The sequence below is a fragment of the Acipenser ruthenus genome, chromosome 6 (assembly GCF_902713425.1).
Source record: "Acipenser ruthenus chromosome 6, fAciRut3.2 maternal haplotype, whole genome shotgun sequence".
In the NCBI taxonomy this organism is placed as follows: domain Eukaryota; kingdom Metazoa; phylum Chordata; class Actinopteri; order Acipenseriformes; family Acipenseridae; genus Acipenser; species Acipenser ruthenus.
The window spans coordinates 66,359,764-66,383,418 of NC_081194.1; the positions used below are offsets into that span (position 1 = coordinate 66,359,764).

The 23,655-nt window shown below is 37.1% G+C and overlaps 1 protein-coding gene across 2 annotated transcripts in view; it reads left to right on the forward strand.

Moving 5' to 3' along the window:
• The window catches only part of LOC117411046 (transcription initiation protein SPT3 homolog), a 194,607-nt gene extending 171,649 nt beyond the window's left edge, over positions 1 to 22,958 (forward strand). For both annotated transcript variants that reach the window (XM_059025704.1, XM_034018075.3), the window contains 2 exons: positions 19,388 to 19,472; positions 20,056 to 22,958. In XM_059025704.1, the coding sequence (XP_058881687.1) occupies positions 19,388 to 19,429 (42 nt within the window). In that variant the 3' untranslated portion in view covers positions 19,430 to 19,472; positions 20,056 to 22,958. The remainder of the gene's footprint in view (positions 1 to 19,387; positions 19,473 to 20,055) is intronic.
• Positions 22,959 to 23,655: the final 697 nt, after the last annotated feature.

Consider the following 23,655-nt stretch of genomic DNA (forward strand, 5'->3'; position numbering starts at 1 on the left):
GTAAGGGCCAAAGTTAGTCAGATTTATATTGGGAAGGGCTGGCCCAAATCAGGCCTGGTTGTCAACCAAAGTACTCAAACAACTGACCCTAATTATCCCTTTAATTGGGTTGAGTTAACTAGGGGGGGCAATAACTTTTTCATACCTGAAGATTGCATGTTTGATTACCTTGCACACCAAACAAATGAAAGAAGCACCAAACTTTGGTGTCATTTATTCTCTCAGACTCCCTCTATATACTACTACAACCCACCAAAAAATCTGACCAAATACAATGTGAACAATGTGCAAAAATGCAGAAAATCAGACAGGGGGCAAATACTTTTTCACGGCACCGTGTGTGTGTGTGTGTGTGTATATATACTGTATATATACCCCCATCTGAGAGTCATAATAAAATGAAAACAGAAAAAAAGATCTGTACAATAACATGATACACCAAAACGCACAAGAGCCTTGGAGTGTGTGATGGATACAATTATAAAAGGTACGGTATTATAATGGAAAGAAATATATTATATTTACTTTTGGATAAAAAAAAATAGTCCCTCAAACAGGTTTCTAGTTGTTGGAAACATCAAAATCATTTTATTGTAATTACTAATTAATTAAAATCAGCGAAGTCTCCATGATAGCCTCAATCACTCAGAAATGACATAGGACTACTTATTCCATGATAGCAAAAGGTAATCATGTATTTTTATTGATAATAAAATTACAGAAAAGAAGGCAAAGTAAAGTTCACTATCCACGCATCTCTACAGCTGACCTCATTACGAAAAAATATTGGCATTTTTAAATTCTTGGCGACTAAAACGTACAGTACTGGTGATAATTAAAAAACAATAATAAAATGCTTATCTAGTATCAGTGTGATGGATGTCCCTGCTTGTTACCACACAAATCACAGATGATGGCAGGGAAATTGGAGAGAGCTTCAGTCGCAAGACATTTTTGGCATTTTTAATCTCTGACGGTATTTCGTCTTGATCACCCTTTGCTGCTTATGTACTAGTATTGAACCAACAATCCGGATTTTTTCACTGGATTGAAAGCTAAAAACTCTTACTACTCTCACACCAGACGTAACGGCTTGTCATATTAGACCGCATGGCAATACTTCGGTTTCTGATTGGCCATACATTTTGTATTTTTAAATTAACCAATAGTACTTAAGTTACAATAAACTTTAATCGGGTCATTGCAAAAAATAAATATCGATTTGCAGGCACGAATGCACACAGGAAATAAAATGAGTTAAAGACTAGGCTTTTAGTTTTTTTTAAATATGCAATTGTTTTTTTGGTTTTTTTTAATCCCAAAGACAGACTGCAGTAACTGCCCAATTGTTTATATGACATTTAAACAACAGGGCTTATTTAAAACGTACATATTTCATATGTAAATTAGTCATGTGTGCATTGAACCTTCTGTCAAAGCACATCAGTCTGGTGTTAGCGATTAAACGTTGATTACATGACAAAAGTTTGCAATAGATTGGCAAGTGGTACTAAATAAAATGCGTTGTCCACCATTTCAGAATTTTTCTCGCGTACCCCAGTTTGAAAACCGCTGCAGAAGAAACCACATTACCGACAGATACAGTTTAATAGTAGTATTTAAATGCCATTCTCCTGACTGGTAAATTGTTACCTTCGAGCTGCCCCTTTATTTTGACAATTTCCATATCAAAAATGGCATTTTTTTTTTTTTTTTACATTTTTCATTCTTAGCCCCCAAGTAAGTATTTTGGACAGTTTTCAAAACAATTTTTGCTTTATTTTTAAAACACACGTTGATGTTGTTGATATGATAAACGCGTATATCTGTTTCAGGTACTCTGTATTTAATTTTATACAGAACACTAAAAAAAAAGTCAAATATACAATATGTATTTCGTTGGTATTGTCGATTTGCTATATTTTAACATATTTTAATACTGCACATAATGATAATGCTACTTGCCAAAACCATGACTGCACATGCATTGTATTACATAATAATTTCCTTTATTCCGATTCCAGTGGTGTTTTCTCAATGCAAGATGTATTATATACAGTGCTGTATAAAATTACATACTGTATATATATTTATCATGCCGTTATAGGCCTACTGGCGAAATGGCCAAGAGACAGTTGGTGCTTAACACATACTGAATTATTTTGTCCCTGAATTTTAGCATTTTATGTCATAGAAAAGACAAAATTCACATATGTTATAACGTTACCATAGGCTACTTTTTTTGTTTTGTTTTAATCAATGATGTGGTTTTTGTTTCACAAATCTACTGAACTTTGTCTACAAACTGTACTGTAGTATGCAGAAGTACACATTTCTCCCATTCACTTCGTAGGTCACTCCATATCTCCAAATATCAGACAGATATTTTGTCTAGCAAATAGATACGTTTACAGCGGATGAATTTCACAGTATTTTTAAGCACAAATATAACAGCCTACATTTCAACAGTGACTGTCGAAGCTGATTACTTATTCTTCCAGAAGTAATGGTCAGGTGTAACAGGGCCACAAGGTTATATTTGCGCCGGGCCATGTTTTTAACAAGCCTGATGTTGTTGTCCAGGCTTTACTGTGAAACTGACTGTAACCAGGGCGGGTGTGAGCGCATTCTACTGGACTGGAGAATAAAAGCACAGGAGTTTAATTATGAAAACGCAAGTGTAAACAAACAAGTAAAAAAGATTAGCCTGTCGTCTGACATGCCATGTTAATACAAAATGCATTAATTTACTGCGTATTGGTATTGCGTCTGGTCTGGGAAGGGGGACACACGGGTGTGTTAAGAGAAATTCAGCGGGACATTTTTTATTTCAGAGGGCAATGGCGCGGCCTAACTTTTTTTTCTAACTAACAATTTTCTCTCTTCTTTGCATTGGTGGCACAGTTGCGGGGAGCCGGGGGGTCCTCTTTTGGGGGGCTAGTAAAGATCACTTCCCGACCTTAGAGGCCGACTACGTCGATTCGCCCTCCGAGAGGAAGGTTCCCGCTGGCCAGAAGGGATCCCCGGCCAAATAACTTTTAACTATATTTTGTTTTCCATTCTCCTGCTAATCTATTAATGTGCACCCATGCCAGTCTCCCCCTTCGGAGAGCAAGCTGCTCCCAACTTTTGAGCTAGTCATTGACTCACTCATCGAAGGTGGCTCTTGCAGCGGGGCGGGAGGAGACCCCTGGCCCTCTTTGTGTTTATTTCTTATTCTCTTTTCCAGAGCTTTTGTTCTCTCTGCGTAGATCACAAAGCTCTCCATGTGGCCCCGGAGCATGAGCCGAGTCTGACCTCTGTCGACTAGACGACCTCAGTAAGCCAGGGAGACCTTGATTCATCCTCCTATCCTTCCTTAGTTTCCCCTTGGGGGTAGTCCTCGCTTCCCGGCCTTAAAGGTCAATCGGTTCGTAGTTCTGAGTAGTCAAGGGGAAACCCATATTCTGTTACCAAGTCACGAGCACTTTGTCTTTATTTTAGTAGTCCCTTATGCAGGCCTGGCCCCTGCCTGAACTATTATTATTATTAATATTATTATTTAACATCATCCAAAAAAACAGTGCATCATAAAAACCCTGTTTTCTTATTTCTGGATTCATATTGTTGACCACTCTTTATGGTTTTACATTTATTTATACATAATGATACAGAAAAACTCTAGCATTTGCTGCTAAATTGTTTGAACCAACTGCTCAAACACAACAGAGTCAGTTTATTACTCACCTTATTGCATGTCAAATTAAACTGTATATTTTCTTATGTTTCCTTTTAAAAGGGTATTAAATGATTTTTTATAACTTGAAAATATCTAAATAAAACAAAGTATTCACTGACTAACAGTTATATGTTGCTTAATTGTAAACAATATATTTTAAAATACATTTGGTAATTTGAAATAAAATTAAAAGTCGGTAGCTATCCACTTTGCAACAGTATTGGTTATGCAGGGGGTCTCACTGAAAGTAGCCCCCATAAGTAGCACAAGTATTAAATAACCAAATAAATAAGTAATAAATAATCACATGAAGGAGCAGGCACAGATATGTACAGGAATTCTCTTTATTATAAACTTGGTTTATACAGGAATGACACTCCCAACATGAACATAGACTGAATGCCAACATCTAACTAAAATACTTAAGATGGGTCTACTTTCAAGTGGGACACCCTGTACTGTACTGACATGATGTAGCTTGATTCACATGCTTGCAGAACTCCTGAATTTCTCAAAAAAAAAATAATTATGTTGAAACTGATGGGTTTCATTTGTTGTTCTTCTGTTGCTGCCTGTAGCAGAATAACTGTTAGAAAGTGTGTTTTGAGAAGTGAAGGAGTGTTTACAGCACGCAGGAGGTACAGCAGACTAAATGCATTCTGTGATACTGGAACTAACAGATAAAAGTAACAGTCTTTCTATCCAATAATTTTTTTAATAGAATTCCCATTCATAAGTCCTTCACTTTTAGGGCATTGCTCCGTAATACAGTTATGTGACTAACTTTCTATTCAAACGACGACTGCACTTAATGCGTTGCATGCACTCGAGTATAACTGTATTAAAATAGTGCCGTAGGGAAGTAATTACGGTGTGCAGTGAGGGTCAAGACAAAGGGTGATTAACGCACATTAAAATTAATGTAAAACAAAATGTATGCGATTTATTGACAGCCCTAATATAAAGGTGTGCGGCTTAGATTATGAGGATGGTCTGATCAAAGGTTCATAATTGTGTACCATACAGCAGGGGTCTCCAACCCTGGTCCTGGAGAGCTACTGGGTCTTCTGGTTTTTGTTTCAACCGAGCTCTCAGTTACTTAATTGCACCAGTTATTGTCATAATTAGTCAAGATTAACAGGTGTTCCATATCTTTAGCCCTTGATGTAAAGACACCTAGAAAACCTGCACGATTGGAGCTCTCCAAGAGCTTCAATCCTGCCCTACAGTATCTGTGTACACTAAATCCTGTTACCCCTCCCTTATGATAACTGATGTACTACTTTAGGCCACAAGATAAACATTATTTTGTCTGTTTTATTATAGTATTCAGTCATTTTTGTATTTATGCTTTCAAATGTGGTAACATTAAACAAGTTGAAAGAAGAAGTCATAAATAGAAATAAGTATGATCTATTTGAAAACTTAAGAAGCAGTAATATATTAAAGACCTAACCACAATTCTGAAGAAAAATGTACTGCCTGTATATCAGCACATAAGCTGCTCTAGTTGCATTGAATACTTGAAACTGTTTATTTTCATATTTGGCATAATGTCTGTTACACTGAAAACCATGTCTAATGATCTTCAGAGTAGTAAGAAGAATAAAAAAATATACGTTTTATAATAGTTTGCATGTGTGAGTTGCTCTCCCTGGCAGAAGCATCGTAAATAGAATGTAGTCTTTTGCAGAACAGACTATCTGTCTTTCAGACGCAGTAAATGTCTTGGCTGCTGTGGCTAAACAGAGGATATTGTGATACTGTTCAGATAAACATCTTTCCTTTTCAGTTTTTCATCCTGCTCCCTTGGCAGACATGCAAACTTATTAGCAAGGAACAGCCGAGCGCAAACATATTTCTTCCTTCCTTACTCAACAAAGCTTGGAGAAAGTTTCTGGCTTCCTGACATGAGCAACTTTCTTTGCTGTGATTCTTTGAGACATTAGTTTAAAAAAATATATAAAAAAAGGAGCTGCCCTAGAAGTAAGCACTTCCTTTCTTACTAATAATTCAGCGAAGTCCATTTTTTTACTTTTTGTTTGTTTTGATTTTAAATTATCAGCTGGTGTGGTATTATAGTAGATCTTATTTCTGTGTAAAGAAACATTTGTGGTTGTACTCTTAATATTTTGTGAAAGCTAATGCTTTGCACATGGTGGTTATTATTATTATTATTATTATTATTATTATTATTATTATTATTATTATTATTATTATTATTATTTTAAATACAAGGGAATAAATGTGTCTCCTGCAGTACGGAATGCATGGCTGTTCACATGAAGCAGCTCTGTTGTATTAACAATGCTTCTAGTATGGGAGGATTCAAAAAATGAAATAAACAAATAGAATTAAATTTATTTTTAAAAATAGAAAATAGTGCTTATATATATATATATATATATATATATATATATATATATATATATATATATATATATATATATATATATATATATATATAATGTATAATGTATGATTAATTATAGGTAATCATCGGAAAAATAATCCTTTGAAATTCAGCCCTGATTTTTTTCTGGGTCAATTTTAAGGTACTGCTGTAAAAGTCTACTTTAAATAAATAGTAGAAAATAAATAAGTCTCATGACTGAGAATTTTCTTTAAAGAGAGCTACACTATTTAAGCAATGTAGAAAATATGTGGCAATGGCACCAGATGCCAGATGCTGCACTTTAGTACCCCCAAAAAACCAGTTAAAATAAACCTTATAATGTGTTCATTAAAGATAATATATCTCTGATCAGCTATGCGTTCCTCAGTTACTGTTTCTGCCTTGCTACCAACCAATTCCAGTTTCTCCTTTGGATTCCTGTTGAGTCTGTAATATGTGGTAGATAAAAACATCCAGGGTCACTCCTTGGGTTAAAGGAATGCATTTTATTTTTATACTGTTTGGTAACCACTGTACCTCTACCTCCTTGTCCTGTCAGCAGGCAGTATTTCACCAAAGATATATAATACAGCCAATAAGACTTTCTAACATGCCAGGCCTCCCTGTTTCAAGGGCTGACAAGATTTTGCTGGACTTGTCGAAACAGCCTATAGCCAGCCACACACATAACTGTGGGCAGGGACATGGTGGTCCAGGGTCTAAGTGTAGCTTAAAGGTTGGGAGGCATACAGACCTCACTGATGGAGTATGAGGTTTGTAGGCCCCCCCAGCCCCCCCCCCCCCCTTTCACCACCTGTCTTCAGTCTAAGAAGCTTGAGGTCTTCAGAACACCAGCTTGCTTTCAGATGATTCCTGTTCGCTTCCCCACTGCAGAGGCTGTATGTCTTTTTTTATTTATTAATTTTTTTAAAAGGTATTTGTTTGGCTTTTGTTAATTCATGAACTATTGTGAATACTTTAAGGAATGATGATCTTGGACCATCCTCCTAGTGAACTGCTGCACAGTATAGAGCAGGTGACATGTTTCACTTATTAAAAATAACAATATATGTTTTTTCTTGCTTTCTTTCCATTTGTTCGTATTGGATTTTGATTATGAGGTTACAGTGTTTGAAGGGATTTTTTTTAATAGAGCACATGCCACCCGGTGGCTCAATATTGTAATTGTGTTTGTTTAGTAGTATTATTTGGAAGGATCTCAAAGAAAATTAAATCTGATGTTCGTAATTGTCAATTGTGTCCAATTCATTCATTCATTAGAGGTTTCACAGGTTTTTAATTGGCATAGCTTTTGGTATGTTGGTATGTTGATTTTTATGGTATGATTTTTTTGTTTTGTACACACATTGATCAAAGTACATTTATCTTAATGCTACCCAGGCTTATGCAACTGATACCATGTGTAAAATGTACATTCGTTATTTTGGAGGGGTTTTTTTTGCAATTGTCCTAAACAATTATTGGCATATGATACGAGCCGGTCGGAGCTAGAGTGGGCCAGGAATTGTTTTCTTTGTGTTTATTATTATTTTTGTATGTATCTTAAATATGAAATCCTTGTGACAATCAGTAGGAAATTATACTTTGTTTCTTACCACACAGGTTCCCGTTAACGTGCAATAGGCATTGGGAATATGTTGACCAACTAAGAACACAACCTGATTGTTTTGCTATAAAGAAACATTGCCAACATTGCTGCTGTAGAAACATCCATTTAGGTTTTAGATGCAGGACCCCCAGATCAGCACTTTTGATGTTTAGGTCTTTATTTTCAAAATCTTAAACATATGGGATGGTCCACTCCAGTGCTGAGGGCATACAAATGTTGCCGCTTTTGTGGATTGTCTCCACCTGGACTGGTGGTTGATTAGTCATGCTTCCCATAATGCATAGAGCAGCTGATGTCATTGTGCAACAGTCCTATCAGTAGGATTTAGAGAAAACAAAACTGCGTGGAATTACATCAGACAAGTCTGTCTGGTCAAAACAAAAACCAGCTTCCAGGTAGACATGTGTAAGCAGCTTACATTAAAACGAGATGAGACTACCTTTGAAAAATAAACCCAGAATCTTTAACATTTGAATAGTCATTTAATCAACAACTTAAAAGTGCTTTTTATCAACAGATGTGCAGTGCTTTTAAAGAGAATGCATTGGTGGATATTTTTTGTTTCCTCAAAGGAAGTGGGCCACATATGATAATAATTTGTTTTCTTTTCTAGTCTGAAAGTCTAAATAGTTAATTCTGGGGGGGAGACTTTGAAATTCCTTCCAGTCTCAGAGCTGTTAATGCTACTAGTGTCTAAATTAAAAGACATTTTGCTCAGGAAGGAACTGTTCCTTCAGATATTGTGCTATTATTTCCCTAGTTACATCCGCATATTATAAACTTACCAAGTTGAATTTGGATTGCAACCCATTTCCAATTAAGAAGTCTGTCTTTGTGTGTGTGTAATATGTATAGGAAACTACTCACTACTTGAAGCTTCGAAAGCATGTTGTTCTGTGCTTCAGGATTTCCTCTGAACGCTAAATTTGTTAGATCAAAGATAAACTTGGCTGCAGTTCTTGCCAAAACAAAGTTAGATCTGTAATCTGTATAAAGGATGGTTTATTTTTGTACTTAACAGAAAGGTATTTAATTTGTGTTCTGTTTTTTTTTTTTTTCAAGTTTTTCTTTCCACAGCAGACCATTCCAGTTCCAGTTTATTAGTTTTTAAATAGAATTCAGCCAGGCGGGATTTTGGAATAGATGGGAATCATTTTCTTAGTTAATTACCTGTACCTGTGATTTTATTACAGTTCTAAACCAAACATTTTATTTTCAGCTAATTGATGTGATGACAGAATGCTTAACATAAATAAATAGTTTTTATATGGAAGGAGTTCTGTACTTTATTTTTCTTGGTTCTTAGTTGGGTGTACAGTGCTATGTATTTGTATATTTAGAATACAGAGATCCATTTAAATCATGGGTTGTACAGTGTAGCTGTGTGTTAGTTACAGAAAAAAATGCCATCTTGATTTTTCTGTCTGGGCCAAAGTAACTGGTTATGATGTTCAGAACTTTATTAGTTGTACATTAAAGTGTATGCAGAGGAAACTGATCCATATTAAATCTATTTGTATATTGTAGTACTTCTACGTCTTTAGGAATTACCAACTCCAAGGTTACAACCGCTTTGTCCTTATCCTTGTGAAATACAGATTACCTTCTAATGCTGGCCTAGTTTACAATTCTAGCTGATCCACTCATCTTTAGTTTAATTTAATTAATTCGACAGTCACAGTTCATAGTCACACAGAAAAATAACTATTATTCAAGTGTCGTCAAATAGGTGATGAACCGAATGATATGGACTGTGAAATACCTGTGAAACCAGTCATAAAGCTTAAGACATTGCACAGTGAAACGGTCAGGCCAAGAAGAGACTACAGTGGCTGAGACTAGCATCCAGGGTTCAATCGCTTGGCAAGACTCGTTGCTTAGGTTTGGTGACTGAAAAAAGGCCATTGCCCATCTTCAGACCTCTTCATCAGTATGAGGTTTGCAGTGGTGAGGCTTCATTCAAATTAGCCATTTCCAAAAATGGCTGAAGAAAAACAATGGGTAAAATTGTTTAAAAAAAATATTATTATTATTATTATTATTATTATTATTATTATTATTATTTTTATTTAATTATTATTATTTAATTATTTTAACATAAACAGATCATAGACACATTAAAGGACATTTAAACATGTAAGAGCACATGTAAAGTATGCAAATATATTTGAAAGATAAAATTGAAATCGCAAATAGAGATTCAGTCTTAAGAAACCCGTCATGCAAAACTAGCAACCATGTTTATGGTATATTTTGCCAGAAATGTAACAAAAAAAATATGTAGGAGACAGGTACAGCATTATATAAAACAATACAGAATCACCTTTCAAACACAAGAAATAAAAAAAGAAAATTAACTGCGCTAACTTTACAAAAAATAAACATAACACGAATGACCTACAATTTGTAGTTTTAGCATAAATAAAATTAGATAATGTACACTACAGAAGAATACAAGAAAATAAATGGATAAATAGACTAAATACCATGATGCCTGAAGGTTTTAGAAAGGAATAGTAGATTGTTACATCATTATCTATGTAGAAAGTGATTTAAATAGAAATAAATGAGTATAGTTGCCATTGCATCAAAATCCTCCACTTTCCCTTGAAACATTGAGAAGTTGGCTCTTTTTTATTTATAAAAAAACCCCAAATAAACACATAATGGGATGTCGTAGCTGTAAGGGAAAAAGAGGGAATATTTGATGTTTAAAATGAGGGAATCTCTCTGTTTTATAGGTTCCAGGAATGAAAGTTAATATTATATCCTGTCTATTTTTTTCCAGTTTGCCAGCCAGTTAATGTTCCAGGAATGTCCCTTGTTTAAAGGGCAGGGTTCCCCTCTCTAATGTTAAATAAACCTTCCGCTGTCTGGGTCTTGTCTCACTTGCTTAATTTCAATTTTCAAAATTTATGAAAAATTGTAAGTAAAAATATAAATATGAAAATATTACTTTAAAAAAAAAAATTCACACGGCAGTTCGGGCCAGAGTTGGAGCATCTGGTTTGGCTTATTTTTTAAATAATTGAGAGCTAAAGAAAATGAAGAACTTAAATACAGTAAAAGGAAAAATGTAACTCAGTATGTCACACAAACAGGATATGCATATAATATACTTATGTTTGTTAATCAATGTCATTCAGCTTTCTTCCCTTGATTTCTATTTATTTTTTTAAAACTTTGATGTTCGCTCCCTCTGTCAGCGAGTAACACTGCAGTATATGGATCCGCACTGTAATCAGGTCTAGAGTAAGGATAGTACATTTCCATGATACGATAGTTGTGAGCCCACTATTTCACGATACAACGATTATCACGATAGTAGCGGTTATTTTTTAACTAAAACTGAATAAAAAGAAAAACGTAACTCAAGCTTTGTCTTTCTTCTCTGAGGTACATGGTCTTCTTATAGAAGGAAGCTACTGAGCTTTAAAAAATTAGCAAGGTACGAGCAAGTATGAAAATACATACCATGAGACTGAGGAAATCACCAACTTTCTTATGTTTGTTTTATATCACAAGAAGGAGCAAGGAGACACTAGAAACTAGAAGACAACAGTGGATGTATCAAAATATTCTAACTCAATAATACAAAATACAAATAATAAACAATAGTTCCCTTTCAAGTACAAAATGTAACCATTACCTCATGGGTATTAATCCTTTTGATACTGTCTAACCTGAATAGATGATTATTATTATTATTATTATTATTATTATTATGTATTTCTTAGCAGACGCCCTTATCCAGGGCGACTTACAATTGTTATAAGATATCACATTATTTTTACATACAATTATCCATTTATACAGTTGGGTCTTTACTGGAGCTATCTAGGTAAAATACCTTGCTCAAGGGTACAGCAGCAGTGTCCCCCACCTGGGATTGAACCCACGACCCTCCGGTCAAGAGTCATAAGAACATAAGAACATAAGAAAGTTTACAAACGAGAGGAGGCCATTCAGCCCATCTTGCTCGTTTGGTTGTTAGTAGCTTATTGATCCCAGAATCTCATCAAGCAGCTTCTTGAAGGATCCCAGGGTGTCAGCTTCAACAACATTACTGGGGAGTTGGTTCCAGACCCTCACAATTCTCTGTGTAAAAAAGTGCCTCCTATTTTCTGTTCTGAATGCCCCTTTATCTAATCTCCATTTATGACCCCTGGTCCTTGTTTCTTTTTTCAAGTCAAAGAAGTCCCCTGGGTTGACATTGTCTATACCTTTTAGGATTTTGAATGTTTGAATCAGATCGCCGCGTAGAGCCCAGAGCCCTAACCACTAATCCACACTGCTGCTCAATAGATGTTCAAAACCTGCTCCGTATATCTAGGAACCTGACTGCGCTAGTAGTTGCAAGACGTCCGCTCTGACTGTCTCAGGCGCGCATAGCGGATGGTGACAAGGCACCATTGCTGAATGCTCCCATTACTCCAGGACACACTTTTGGTCCTGCAGTAGATGACATGCTGCAGCACTCTCATCGGACGTGCGAGTCTACTAAGGAACTGGTGTACCTGATGCCAAAGAGGCCGCCTCCAGTACGCAGACAGGCACAAAACTGGAAAACTAGGTTCCAGCAGCCTCAAGGACTGGCACAGCCGGCCCCTGCTAAAGCCAGAGGGGGGTTTCACAAGCGACCCATGGCTGCGCAAAGGGGGAACGTCAATAAATTCTGCCATCAAGCGCAAAGACAAAAGCCTCAGATAGCAGTAGCCCTAGCAATTTGCTGCCACAGGCCGAGGGCCCCTTTTCAGGGAGTCACCTGGAGTACTGGCGTCAATGCACCTCGGACACCTGGGTGCTCAATACTGTACAGATCGGCTATTCTCTGCAATTCAGACACGGTCCCCCTCCATATTGGGGCGTGACTACAGCGTTAGTCACGGATCCAAGAGACGCATTGGTGTTGTCTCAGGAGGTGACAGCCCTGCTGCAGAAACAGGCTATTTGCACAGTTCATCGATCATTGATTTAGAAGAAGGTTTTTACTCCAGGTACTTCCTGATGCCCAAACGGGATGGTGGCCTCAGACTAATCCTTGATCTCAGACAGGTCTATTCATATCTGAGTCGACGGAGGTTCAAATTGCAGCAGCTGTTGCAGTCAATAAGGCCAAGCGATTGGCTCACTATGGTGGATTTAAAAGACGCCTATTTCCACATCCCCATAAGAGCAGGGCACAGGAAGCATCTCAGGTTCGCTTTCCAGGGGATAGTGTACGAGTTTCAGGTGTTGCTGTTCGGCCTCTCTTTAGCCCCCTGTGCCTTTTCAAAGTGCATAGAAGCTATTCTGGCCCCATTGAGACTCAGTGGCATCAGAGTGCTCAGTTACCTGGACAATTGGCTCATTTGTGCTCAATCTCCAGTGCAGGAAATGGCTCACACGAAACTCATCACAGACCACTTGCTTCGGTTAGGTCTGTCAGTGAACTATGCAAAGAGCCAGCTTCCACCTTCACAGACACCCTCCTATTTAGGAGTGTGTCTGGATTCCAGGTCCATGTTGTCCACTCTGTCAGAGGACAGAGTGCAGAGAATAGCCGCTTGTCTGAACCTTTTTCAGCCCAACAGAAAGCTCACAGTAGTGAAGTTTCAGAGGCTCCTGGGCTTGATGGCAGCAGCTTCCCAGATCCTTCCTTTGGGTCTTCTTTACATGCACCCTCTCCAAGGCTGGTTCAACATCAGGGTTTTTCAGCCCTCATTGAACCGTGGCCATATGATGACAGTATCTTAGCAATGTCTGCAGGCCCTATCCTGGTGGACACAGCCGGGCAGCGCTGGGCAGCGTTACCAGGATGGAGGTATGTGACAGTCTGGCTCGCAGTGGTGACGTCACGGACCAGGAAGTTGAAACCAAAACAATGGATGGGCGGGTGAAGCTGAGTGCAATAGCACTCAGCGTATTTATTAACAAACAAAATATTTAAACAAAACACAAAACAAAAAGGCGCGAGGGCCAAACGAATAAACAAACAAACAAACAAGTAAGTGTCGTGCTGGCTAATCCAGCACGTTTTAGCAATTGTTAATTACGTTTTATTCACCTCGCACTCTTTCTCTCTCCGCTCTCCCGTACTCTCCTCTACACTCAACCTCGAGTGCAGAGAGCTGCAGGTTTATATACTCTGGCCGAGGGATTAACTAGTTGGTAATTATCTTATTATCCCTCGGCCAGAGTCTGCACGCGTTTGGTAAGGATGCATGACTGTCAGATAGTTAAATAATCAGTAGCTGATCAGCCATGCATCCTCACGGGGTTTTTAAATATATAATAAAAGACGCTGCGCTTTTACCCGCGCCGCAAACAAAAATACAAATAATAATAAATAGGGGCGGGACACTCTGCCACAAGGTTATAATCACAGATGCATCTAGCCTCGGCTGGGGCTCCGTGTGGAATGGTAGGGGAGTGCAAGGAGAATAGAGACCCCCGTGGTAGGGTCTCCATGTAAATATTCTGGAACGACAGGCAGTGTTTCTAGCCTTGCAGAATTTATTACAGGAGGTTCAGGGGAGACTACTGTGATGGTATACATAAACCACCAGGGCGGCCTCAGGTCCCCCAGTCTCCACCAGGTTGCCCGCAGGCTGTTGCTTTGGGCGCACCATCACCTCCTTTCACTGCAGGCAGTATATCTTCCCAGGGTGATGAATTGGGCAGCGGACCTCCTTTCAAGGACAGTCCCCAGTGCCTCGGAAGTGATGAACCTCATTTGGCAACGGTTCGGGAGAGAACAGGTGGACCTGTTTGCCTCCCAAGAATCGACTCATTGTCCCCTCTGGTTCTCAGTAACGGGAGTAGGGGACCCGCTGGCAATAGATGCCTTGGCACACCAGTAGCTGAGGCAGCTGCTTTATGCTTTTCCTCTACTAGCCATGCTCCCTCTGTGCTTAGAAAAGATCAGGCAGGACCGGGCCAGGGTGTTACTAGTAGCCCCTTATTGGCCCAGGAGACTGTGTGGTGTTCAACTCTGATACAGCTCCTGAAAGGTCAGCCGTGGAGTCTGCCAAAACGCCACGACCTGCTCAGTCAGGTGCGGGGGACGTTGTGGCATTCCGACCCATTGTTGTAATCAAGGAAGGACACATAGTTTGTTTGTTGAGCCGTGCTCAGTTTAAAACCAAATTTTTTATATCAGTATTTATTTTATGTCTATGTATCAGAATGCTTGAGTTGATTTGACACCATAAGCATACCACTAGTTTAAGTGTTTGTTTGTTTTTTTAATCTTGGATTTTGATGAGAAGCTTAAATATAAGGGGCTACCATCCAAATTTGGTGTTGAAATGGCTAATTTGAGTAAATAGTCAAAGTAAACCGCAAATACACACAATGAACTTTAAATTAGGACTTGCATTTATTACTGCTCCTCTACAAGTAAAACAGCACTCGTTGACTTTTGAAATGTTAGATACAGTAAACGGTACAGACAGCAGCTTATTTTATTAGGAAAACGATCGGCCTCACTGAGCAGCTGAGAGGTGACTGGGAACTGTGTTCTATGTCTCGCATTGACCCTTTGGAAACTCAGAGTCGCTTACTATGTTTAAATTTACATTTTCATAACTTAACACATTGTTTTAAGTGTTTAGATTGCAGTATAACTGCATCACAAAGTAAAGTCAAATACTGCAGCCGTCTCGGGCAAAGGCAAAAAAATACAAAAGTAAACCTTGCTTGTGCAGACAGGAAAGAAGTATTGAACAAGTGTTAGTGCCTTAATGGAGCTCTCTCTCTCTCTCTCTCTCTCTCTCTCTCTCTCTCTCTATAATATATATATATATATATATATATATATATATATATATATATATATATATATATATATAAATAAATCAAGGCTTGAACTTCAGCGCAGGATCGCGGAAATCAGGCATTTTCCAAGTTGCTCCCGCATATCTGCAACTTTCAGTGCGGGAAAATCCTGCAAAGATATTTTAAGACACCAAGCTATTGTGTTTTCCACCCAGTTTAGAATGCTTGAAACGCTACAACAATCTCTAAGGAAGTGGGTGACGAAAGCACTATGAGCCGCATTCTGAGTAGTTCTGGTTAAAATAAATAATAGTAGCACTGGATAGTTTAAGTGCAGCGAGACTTTATTCTCTCGTACGTGATTCTCGGCCACTACTTTAAGCATCATAGAAACTCAGTACACTGCAGTATAAGTAAACAGTTTTGAAGAAAAATACATTGTCTACCCCTACCCCTCCCCCCCCCCATGTTCATTTCATATTGAGGTTCAATGGTGCATTGTTTTTATTTGTTTTTTTTTAGACATCTATGATTACAATATATATATATATATATATATATATATATATATATATATATATATATATATATATTGGAAAAGTGTTTTCTTACACATATTCTCATCTCTACCCCATATAGTATGCCTGATGACTTACATAATATGAAAGGACATTTCATTTGATATGTTCCATGCATCCAGTACAAACTAACCAGTAGTTACACATACATAAATGAAAAGAAAGTTAAAAAAAAAAAGAAAAGAAATGGAGCACTGGTTAAAAAGAAAAGCACCTTTTTCTTCTGCTGCATGCAAACACTTCATGTCAGGCAATGGCAAAAGCAATGGAGAGTGCTCTGTCTCACAGTGATGAACAGCTGGTAGCAGCTTATTTTAAAGCAACACCAGTGTGAATGATGATGCAGTAAAATATATATCGTTTTTTATATATGCCATTCCCCCCTAACATTTTGTAATCCCCCCATAGGGGGGAAATCCCCCCAGCACACAAAAATGAAATTCAAGCCCCATATATATATATATATATATATATATATATATATATATATATATATATATATATATAGTCATATACTTTGTTATTGATTGGGTAAGGATACAATCCAAGTCCAAGTACTGTAAGTTCTAAGCTTCCTTTCCTGACAGTTCCAAGTCCTATAATTTTACAGTACAGCATTTTACCTCCCAACTTGTGTAAATATAATAGGAATCCAATCTTACCCACCATGAAACTCCATTCATAGTTTGACTTTCCTGGGAAACTGAAACACACTCAAGAATTCTGAAAGAATATTGATATTTGTCCATTTTTACAGTAGTTATATGGGTGCTATAAATGATGGAGTAGTGGACATAAGAACTTGAAATAGAAAGACTTGAACCAAGAGGCAAAAGGTTAATTTATGTAAATTATAAAAGCTGTTTTTTAATGGAATGATAGCACAAGCCCAGTTTTGGAAAAAAAATATTATTAGCAATTGGCATAATAAAAAAAAAAACACTTTCTCCCTTATTTCTTATTCCTTGGAATGCTGCTATTGTATCAAAAGTATGACAACAATGTCACCCTGTCACAAAAACGGCCGGAGTGGGTGGCATCAGACCAGAAGCAGGAAATAAAACGACAGAGAGGTGTGGTTTGGTGGAGCTGAGCGAATGGTTTCGCTCAGCATTTAATAAACAGAACAGAAAATAAACGGTGGTAACAAACAAAAACACAGGACACGGCACTTACACCAAAATAAATATATAAACAAAACGGACTAAACAGTAAACAGTGAACGAACAGACAAACACGGTGAGTACAACACTTATATTTACATTCTTATTTATTTTAACTCCTCTCTCTCTCTCCCGTTCTCCATTCTTGAACACCCAACCCCGAGTGAATGAAAATGTGTCTATATATACTGTTGTGCTGGGATTCAATTACTAATTAATTATTCACTTGAATCCCAGCACGTGAATTAATTCTGTGCAACCCCGTGCTCACATACTATACTTTAAATGCACGTGCAGTGATGTGCAATCCCGTGCCTAAATACAAATATACAATTTTAATACTCGTGTTACAGAGACCCGTTTATATCCCGTGTACCAATGACTATACACCAACATTTAACACACCACACGCAACATACAACATATAACCCACACATGCACACAGGGGCGGGGCACATTGCCACACACCCCTAGCAACATGATTTCTGACAGCAGTTTTGAGGGTTTTGTAAGCTTTCTAGGCACCATTCAGTTGCCTAGACAAGTCTCAAAGGACTTTTTGGTGGCAAGTTTCAGTTCTCTGTCACATGCATTTTCTGCTTAAAGAAGACTGGAATGTTTGTTTGCATACCAGGCTACATTAAACTAATTCAAAATACTCATGAACATATTTGCCTGCTACAAATTACTTTGTATTATACTTTCTAAGAGTATAACAGTTTTATTAGGGGGTAAGAGCAATCATTCTGTTTTTATTAGAGAGGGAAATGTGTGCGTTCAGTAGAAAGGGCGAAAGTCCCAGCTGTAATATGGTAAGTTTAATACATCTGGAAATTTTAGAATGTTAAGTATAACATCCAGGACCTCTGTGAATTTTAAAATATTTTACCATTGACCAGAATCTCTGCCTTGTGTATACTGGATGAACAGACACATTCAAACTTATGGAAAGACAAAGGTACTGTATATGATCTATAACAATGCAGACTGTAGCTTTGCACCAGTTATTCTTTTAAGAATATGAATATAATTATTATTAATATTATTATAATATTAGGAATAATTTTCTATGAACTTAGGATTGTCTGTGTATAATAAGGTTAACGATAACATTTTTAACCACCAGTACATAAACACAACAAAACACAAACATACAACGACCTGCAGATTTAAAGTTTTATCTGCAGAAGACAGGGAGACATTTGTGGAAGAGCAGAATAATGCAAGTACTGAAAAACAGTAAGCGACATACATTTAGTAAGAAATTACCTCTGTGCATCCCTGAGAAAGCAGAGGCTCTTTAGAAACCCTCGATAGACTTATTATCCACACTTGATCGTACATTATTCCTTTTATATTTTTGTTGTTGGAATCATTTTATCTTGGATAAACCTGCAATTATATTTTTTGGTAATTCTTAAGTGCTTATAAGCTGCCTTTCTTTCTCCTTTGGTTTTGAGTTCCCCATACTGCGGTACAGGGGATAAAAGTAGGTATATGAATAAATGCAGTGAAGCACTGTGGTTTGGTTTACATGCACCCAGAACTGGTTGTACTTTCTTAATTGTCCGGAACATAGCCACACTGCCTGAGCAAAGGTCAATTCTTCTCCCAACCAGATAACTTGATACAAAATTTACGTGGTTAAAATGTGACACTATAAACAGTCATTCCCTCTCCTGTGATAGACCCAACACACCGTACATCATTGTTATTATAAATTAAGCCCTGTGAGCAAAAGAAATTCACATCACTTGTGTAATAAAACTGTTTGGAGTTTTACACTCTTTTTCATATTATTTTCCAATGTGACAGCAGGAGTTTGACTGAATTTAAAACAGATAGTAAATGCCCTCTACATGTGCAGCACAAGTAATTAAAATGTTGAATCCCCATACTTTTAAGTGTCTACTGTTTTCCTGAAATAGTACTATAAACCACTTGTTAACCACACTGAAGATTTTTTTTTTTTTTTTTAATAAGTGGTTGCTTATAACTCTACCACCAGAAATGTTCAGATTCAAACAAAATATTACATTCCAGCCAGCTTTGTCTACAAAACCGGAAAAGTGGCCTGCCTCTCTGGAGCTGAAGTGATAATTCATTGCAGATTTTTCTTCCCCTCCCTCTTCCTCTCTTTGACAGAGTGCCTACCACAGAAATGAGATGACATTTCTAGCCTGTTGATTGGAGATGGCTGAAGAAACCGGAAAGGTGGTACTGTTTGAAGGTGACTTTTCAGCATTTTCAGCATTCAATATATATATATATATATATATATATATATATATAATGTGTGTGTGTGTGTGTGTGTGTGTGTGTGTGTGTGTCGTCTGTCTTCTGATTTCTTGCGACCAGTTTCTGCAGCCCCCACATTTTTATTTTCTTCTTGTTTACTGTCTAAAACATTTGGCTAATTAACTCCAGGATGTTTTTGGGACCATGTGTAGGTGGATAAGTATGCAGATTGCATGATTTGTATATTGGATCTAAATTTATAGCAGTTGGCCAGCATCACTAATCAGCTGTGTTAAACTATTAAATTTGTAGACTTTATGTATAATTGGTTTGTTCTCGTGACAAGCTTTTTTTTACAGGGTTGAGAATGGTGTAAAAGTATGTAACGTACATAAAAAGATCTAAATACCATTTACTGTGTCTTAAACTCTATATTAATCCTGCTGGAGTCGTGTCCCTCCATCTTGTCCCCCGTCCCCAGAGCTGATGTGTTACTAGGTTTAAGTGCTTAGAGATGTTAAGAGATGCCACTCAGTGACATTAAAACAGGTCCCTTTGTCTTTTATTCTTTCTAGACTACAAAGAAAGTCTGCTGGTAATTCCTTCATGGTTTTATTCATCATCGAAACCCTTCACACGAGACATTCCCTGTGTTCCTGAAAATACTTTGGTCTTCAGGGACTTGGAAACTGCACCCATATTCAAATTATTTGAGTTCAACAAAAGGAATTTAATATCAAAGTATTACCGTAATTTATTTAGCAGTGTTAGTTATACAAACACAACTGGACACCTTACAACACGTTAATGTTTAGAAAGCTAATGGTTTGTTAATTTGTAACGTTTTAGACTAAAGTAAAATGTAAAAAAACAATTGCCATTACTAATCAAACTACAGTGCTCCCCCTTTATAAGGCGTCCCATTATACTGCAGAACAGGTTATAAGATGCTACGGTCATGGCTCCCATTTGTCCCATAATGCCATTACACTAACGTTATTATGCTCGTTCTAAGGCAGAAAACAAATAGCACAGTCTCTTATCTATGACTCCTGACTACAGCATTATAAAGGGGGAGCACTGTACATGTTTATCCTCATACAGAATCTGTTTCATTAGACCCTCATGTTGTATATCAAGTTGGTTGTTCGGAATTGGTTGTTCGGAATCCTAAAGTGTTTTTGTTTTTTTGCATTTCAGTCAAATATGCAGTAGGTAGCTCAATCACAAATGTGCATGTGGGTACATTTAGATTTTGATTAATCATTTTTGATGATGGGTTATTCTAACCAAAATAGAAATGGTTCAAAATGTGCCTGTTTATTGAATTTATAGCTAAAGTTAATTAAATGTGGGCCTCTAAGTGAAATTAAGAGTGCTATCAAAATTTGAATGTTCTGTGAAAATGTCCTTTTTTGTCATCATGGACCCCTTTTCACAAAGTAATTTAAATAATGTTTTTATAGCGTTTGAAAGTCATGTTCTTGAATGCTGTTAAGGAGGCTTGCAACCAGAGGTTTTTACAGGTCCAAAATAACAATGGAACCAGCATAGTTTTTACCCGACCCCTACCGAAGTATAACTTTTAATAATAACCCCGGATCTGACCCGAACCCGAAGAATAATGATTCACATGCATTTGGGCTTTCCCCATAATGAGTGCAGTCCCAAAAATGTAAACTATACATGGCCATAGAAATACTATGTAGGGGACGTAGACAGAGATGCACACACATCGGGATTAGGTATCTACTCTTGAGGAGCTTTGCCTCACACACAAACACTGCACAATATCACAAATTAAAGGCATAATTAAATCAAACAAACTAACAAACAAAAACCCAAACACAACATATACTTACATATAATGTACTTACACATAAACATTCAAAAATAATAGTTTAGACGTGCTATTTCTAGAGAAGTGTGCTGATTCTCAAGTGTACTACGACCGGCAATAATAAAAGCAGCCTCGCTAGCAACACCTGATGCTAGAACACACATGCGCATGTCTTCCACTGGTACTGTGAGAAGTTTAATAGAAATGCATTGCCTTTTTTCATTATGGAGATGGGATACACATGTAAGACATTAATTTAATTATGCATGACAATTTTCTACGTGAAACCTTTTTGGTTTTGGGTCTGACTGTGAAGACCTCTACTCGCAACAGTATATTCTTTTTGCACTCACATCAAAATGGACCCATGCTATAGATATTCCAAAGAGTTTCCCTGGGTACAACACACCTTTTCCAAGCTCTACAATATTAACGCACTCATCCAACTTCTTATTTGGAACAGTAGTTCTTTTCATAGAATACTATAAATGTAGGATTCTTTAGGAAAAAAAAAAAGTGTGACCATCTGCTGCTGAATAGGACATAAACGAAGGCATTTCTGCACATTTGTGTGAACAAAAGCAATCCATTCAGCAGAAACCAAGGTCTCGTTTACAAATCATGTCACATTTAATGATAATCTTCCACACTGTCTAGTACAGTAATCCATTGAGTTGGTAATGCACCCTAATTCCTTTAACCTTTTTACCTCACAAAGTTATGTTATTGGCATGTGTTCTCTTTGGATCCATTGTGAAGTTTTCATTACTACTTTCTGGTAATCCTTTGATATTTCTGGATACTGTTTAGAATTCTCACTGAATATGAGTTGTTTGTCTTCTCTAATCAATGCTATTTTGTGTTATCAATTAAGTTGCATAAACAATATAATATTTACATAATAATGGATATGCCTGAATGTAGTGCTTACTAGATGCAGTGTTAAAACTCAGACTCAGTCAACACCAATCATCCAGGTGTGGTGCTGCTTCACAGGATCTGGATGTGCAGATCCGTATTGCTGCTGCCTCTGCTTACAGAATCTGATGTTATACACTTTGTTCCTACAAGTCTAATCAGACTATGGAGGGGGACTTTGTCTGATGAGCATCTCATCTGATTGTACCTGTATAGAAACCTTCATTTACTTGTCTATCAAAGCACACTCCTGGCCTATACTGAGAGTTTCTGAACCACGTTTTGCAAACTGCAATGTTGCATACTGTAGTTGTTGTATGTCAGGTTAAAAGTTGCGTTTTACACTTTTTTGGTGTGTGAAGCTGTGTTTTTCAGTTTGCAAATTTGGTTTTACTGTACAACGCTGTTTCGCCATCATCTAGGAGTGAATAAAACATTCAAGAAGATTAATGAAATAGGGAATATAGTTTTCCAGATTTTGCATTGCCTCATCCTGCAACCACACTTAAATAACTGCCTCTTAGTGATGTTTTGCACAGAACTCAACATAAAGGCATGACGTAATTCCGGAATGTGATCTAGAATCTTTATCCTATCCACGCAGTATATTTGAGAGGTGTATGGGAAAAACTTGATAACCCATAATTTCATTTTCTTTTGATAACCTATCCTTGTGTACTATTTCCACTGAAATAAAAACTGAAATTTGAAAAACTGAAACTCAGTTTTTGATGGAATATTAAGCACAATAAGGGGTGGGGGATGTTAACTAAAATCAGAAACACTGGAAGTAATCTTCACAGAGCCTTGTGAAAGTTTTTTTTAAAAAAAATGTCTTCATATGTGCTTCCTTCAGACTCCCAAAGGTATGGCCAGTGTGCCCTCTGGGGGATTTAAACTGCTATACCTTGAATTCAGGAATTTTATTTTCAGTGTGAAATATCAGGAGGATTTTCTGATCTCATGGAGGCAACATTTATGTTTCTTTTTATTATTATTTTTATAGTTTGGAGCATTAACAGGAGTATGATTTAAATGCAGAAATATTGCTTTCATCTGGAAAGAACATTTACTTTTTAAAGCTACACATTTGTTTCTTTTTGCAAGGTCTAGCTCTGCTTGTTCGAAATGGCAACCTAGTGTGTGTGGCTCAGCATCAATTGCATTACACCACATATTAGAAATGTTTAGAAACAAATGTTCAGAGCTTATGCCCCTCAGTTGATATTGGTGGAATAAGTTGGGGTAAACTCTGACAGATAAATAATTGTATTGCTGATTGTTTATGTTTTGTCGAATTCATTTATATTTTCTCCCAGCAAGTTAACTAGGCTGAGCATTTTAAGTCTGGAACAGTGGTTCCCAAACTGTGGAATTGTGGAATTAAAATCTGCACAATACATTTCCAACCTTTTAC